Source organism: Priapulus caudatus, unplaced genomic scaffold, assembly GCF_000485595.1.
Source record: "Priapulus caudatus unplaced genomic scaffold, Priapulus_caudatus-5.0.1 Scaffold340, whole genome shotgun sequence".
Lineage (NCBI taxonomy): Eukaryota > Metazoa > Priapulida > Priapulimorpha > Priapulimorphida > Priapulidae > Priapulus > Priapulus caudatus.
In genome coordinates, this window is record NW_014577401.1 from 206,446 (window position 1) to 210,851 (window position 4,406).

The following is a 4,406-nucleotide window of genomic DNA, read 5'->3' on the forward strand; positions in this document are numbered from 1 at the left end:
GAGAGAGAGAGAGAGAGAGAGAGAGAGAGAGAGAGGGGGGGAGAGAGAGAGAGAGAGAGAGAGAGAGAGAGAGAGAGGGGGGGAGAGAGAGAGAGAGAAAGAGAGAGAGATGGAGAGAGGAACATGGGTGGGGGGAGAGAGAAAGAGAGAGAGATGGAGAGAGGAACATGGGTGAGGGGAGAAAGAAAGAGAGAGAACAAGAGTGTGAGAAGAAGGGTACTCACAAGAACCCAAAAAGAGGACAGTAAGAGAGAGGCCGAGGACAATGCGGTTACCTCAGTATCATCAAACACACAGTAGACATAATGATTGCTTTGATCCCTGTAGTGGGCACAGCTGTAGGTATTATTCTTTGCATCATCACAGATACATCTGTAACACTCCTGCAAGAGAGTTAATCGATGTGTTGAGGTTAAACACTTATCGCATGCAAACCCACCTGACTGTCATGAAACAGGCAGTACATGAGATGATGGTCCATGTCCTTGTACCTGGCACAGCTGTATGTGTTGTTCATTGCATCATTGCAGATGCATTCAAACTTGCAATGCTAAAACGACGACAACTAAATTAAGCAAAAAGAACTAGTGAATGTGTCTCGGAATTCATGATCATTTCATTTCATCCTACTTTTACTTCAATCATATGAATTAATACTTACTAGTCACTACAGCTTTTTACAAATCAAGCTGTACATAATGTATATAAGGAGTATTGCCTCATCTAATCTATGACTACAATATTGCGGTGAGATTCACACTATCGATCTTAATGGTAAGTAATACAATAATAAGTGTTCACTGTGTAAAGCTGATCGTGATATAGCAATGGCATTCATGCTTGATGGCCATTGATTGGCTTTATGTAAACTTACTGACACTCCGCCATCTATATACTGTGGGCAGCCTGGGATCGGCCCTGTCTGATATTCACCATCATATTCCACCAGAAATTCGCCCCTCCAGTGTGGAAGGGTGACCTTATGTGATAAGGTAGGAACAATTTAATTAGTCAATATGTTTACGATAGAAGTTGGATGGTAATCCTTTATTGTACAGACAACACTTTAAAGTCCACTATAAAAAAAAACACAAATCACCTGGTACTTTCTTAATTTAGAAGAGATGGATGAATCTATTTTTAAAACTATGTATAAATAAAAAAATATAACACACCTTCTTGCTTGGAACCAACAATGTGGTTAACGACATTCCATCCATTTCTGAAGGTGCACCTCCTCCAGCGATATCAACAAAGGTTGGAGCAAGGTCAATTGTCAACACCAATTCCTGAGAAGTGATATGACCATGAATGGGATCATCACTTATACAACGAGTGTCACACATAAAAATAACACCACATTTATAAAAGATGTGATAATAAAAGAATTAATGTGCCTATGTCGTTCAATAGTTGCAAACTAAAATTTATTGTAGCTTATTCCAGGTTTCCTAGTGTGGATAGGTTATGCAAACATGTAAATAAATAAATAAATAAATATTTCACTATTTTTGTTTAGATGGAAACAGATATACATCTGCTAGGCTAATGAGCTATTAAGTGAACATCTATAGACACCACACTCACATCAGAATGGGACGCTGGTTTAATTCCAGGTCCTCTGACCATCATAGGCACACGGATGTCAAAGTCATAGAGCTGTCGTTTGTCAAACGGTAGAGAAAATTGCCCTAGGTGCAAACACAACACAATTTTTACAACATTCACAACTTTGTGACGCCAATTAAATGAATATCACCACAATTACATTGCCAGTACCCGACAAGTATATAGCAGGGGTCGAATTAGCCGCTAGCCCGGGACTAGTAATTGTTTGGAAGGGCTAGTTAAAGGCCAGGCTGGCTTGCCCGTCGGGCAATTAAACGATCCAGACCAGATTTCGTAATTCCGCCCGTTTTAAGATATATCAGTGTATGATTAATGGGAATTTAATTGCGGTTTGTGAGCATTCAAATTCAGTCCACAATACCCTCAGAAAGCATCTCGGAGCATTCGTGATCGAGATCAATAATTTTCCCGCGCAACCACTAGGGGGGAGCCTATCGACATCATACTTTTAAGGGCTAGTTGAAAACCAGAAGGGCTAGTACAAACCTTACCTTACTAGCCCTTCGGGCTAACTTGCATATTGTCCTTATTTCTACCCCTGATATAGTAATAAAAATAGCTTCATGAATAGGTGAAAATAGAAAAGAGCTGTACATACCTAGATGATAGCCATGATCCGAGGTGAAGAAAACATATGTATTTTCAAGAAGAGCCAGCTTTTCTAACACATTGATAACATCCTCCACCATGTCATCAACTGAAAGCAGGGTTCGCCACCTTTATCAAAGCAAATAATCATTTTACGAATATAAAAAGCAATACACAGTAGCTAGGTATCTAATACAATTGACTTTAATTGGCATGATTCTTCACCCTCCATACCTGTTTCTAAAGAAGTCATCTATAAGAGCCAATGTAGTATTATCCATTGGGTTTGGAGGCTGTCGCAGCAACCAGTGTTTACCCTGAAAATAGGCAGATAATATGATTTGAAATTATATTCTCAATTTATGACATAAAGATTGCTTCTCTACAGTACTTATTATTCTTGCAACTCAATAGATCCTAATAAAATAATAATATTCAAGCAATCACTGGTTCATACACCGTGCTAACTCCTTCATAAATGTTCTCTGTATGAAAACCATCTTGTTAATATCTCGCGACGCTTATAGCGAATTCCTTTGAAAATTGTCACCCAGGCTACAACATTAATACCTTCATACTACATCACCAGTCACCACACTATATAATATATGGTGTGGAAAATAACTGCAGGCATCTGCGTGAATCTAATTGATACCTTGCCACCTGGCTTGTCGAAACTGCCATTGCGTGGTGCTTGCAGGTTGCTAAAGTTCTTTGCATACTGCGGTGCAGGCGTGAAGGGCTGGTGACAAGCTGGCGTGGACAGCATCATGAAGAATGGATTTCCATGTGGCCTGACCTTCTCGCGTAGATACTTAACAGCTTTCTTATGCTGCAGAAAATTAGACCATATATCTTGTAGGTAATTATAGGCAACGTAATTACAAGCAGTGGCTTCGAATCACATTTTAATCAGCATGAGTCATCAACGTGACATTAATGCACATCGTTCGCCATCGATTTCCTTTTTAATCATTAGGGTTTCCAAAATACTACATATAAGGTCAGCAACGTGATACGTACAATGACATCAGTTAAGTAGTCTTTCTCATAGTTGTCTCCATGACTCTCTTTCTTGCCATTTGCCGAGAGAACATAATTGTAGTATACGGAGTTTCCCACCAGGCCATGCCACTCATCCCAACCTGGTGGTACGTGTTCCACACCGCCTGCCTCTGACTTTCCATACTAAAATACACAACACGTGGCCTTCATCATTACATATATTATTACTATCACACTGCTCTTCACATTTTGCACATGCAGAAAAAGCATGAATATACCGGCATATATGACCAAAATACTTTACTGGGCAGGTACTCTCGCTAGATGGGCTTAGCTGTATACCTACATAACCACTGTGACAGGTGCCTCCCTGTTGCGGAGTAAAGACCTACATATGAAAAGCTATAAGTGAGGTATATACATCCCACCACTAACCTCCTTTGCCTAAACAGTCAACTATAATATATATATATATATACCTGGTTGAGGTATTTTCCAGCAAAGAACGTTTTGTACCCCTGCTCTTTTAGATAAGTGGCAAAGCTATGTTTTTCCGGACCACTTTGCCAGGCCTTGCTGCTACAGTTGCCTGATAGGGAGTTGTTCACAATGTGGGTGTTGTGTGCATAGTTCCCAGTCAGAATGCTACCTCGGCTGGGACAGCAAATTGGTGTGGTTGCAAACTACAAGATAAATATTAATATTTTACATCACATTTGTGTAGATCTTGATTTAACAGCTTCATCTGTACCAGGATGCATCGACTGTAATTGAATATAAAACTAGTATTTTCACCTCTATACCCATTAAAAAATACATTATCATATTGTAAACAATTAAGTCAACCTATATGTTGGACTCAACATGCTAAAATGATTTTAATAAATTAATACAAATATATAAATACGAATATAGCCAACTATATACAGTCCTTTTATTTATAACGACATGATTATTATAAAGTTATATACATATATATATATATATATATATATATATATATATATATATATATGTATATAACGACATGATTACTATAAACTATGAACTATCCAGTTCAGGTAGTACAGGGGTCAAAATAAGCAATGGTCCGATCATCCGGGGCCATCAAATAATCAGGAGGACCATCAGATTTTCAAAGTCAATGGTCCGACGTACCATTGAATATTTTGGTCCCATTTTAC

General features: G+C 38.7%; 1 protein-coding gene across 2 annotated transcripts in view; it reads right to left on the minus strand.

The window, feature by feature from the left end:
* Positions 1 to 4,406, minus strand: part of LOC106809255 (N-acetylglucosamine-6-sulfatase-like) — a 16,251-nt gene that overhangs the window by 1,907 nt on the left and 9,938 nt on the right. The window contains exons 2-10 of one of the 2 annotated variants that reach the window (XM_014812263.1): positions 3,702 to 3,905; positions 3,241 to 3,405; positions 2,873 to 3,049; positions 2,452 to 2,534; positions 2,228 to 2,346; positions 1,588 to 1,691; positions 1,176 to 1,289; positions 875 to 979; positions 276 to 383 (exon numbers count right to left, since the gene is read on the minus strand). In XM_014812263.1, coding sequence (XP_014667749.1) covers positions 276 to 383; positions 875 to 979; positions 1,176 to 1,289; positions 1,588 to 1,691; positions 2,228 to 2,346; positions 2,452 to 2,534; positions 2,873 to 3,049; positions 3,241 to 3,405; positions 3,702 to 3,905 — 1,179 coding nt within the window. Of the gene's footprint in view, positions 1 to 275; positions 384 to 439; positions 551 to 874; positions 980 to 1,175; positions 1,290 to 1,587; positions 1,692 to 2,227; positions 2,347 to 2,451; positions 2,535 to 2,872; positions 3,050 to 3,240; positions 3,406 to 3,701; positions 3,906 to 4,406 lie in introns of both variants that reach the window. The other variant, XM_014812262.1, reaches the window with a different exon arrangement.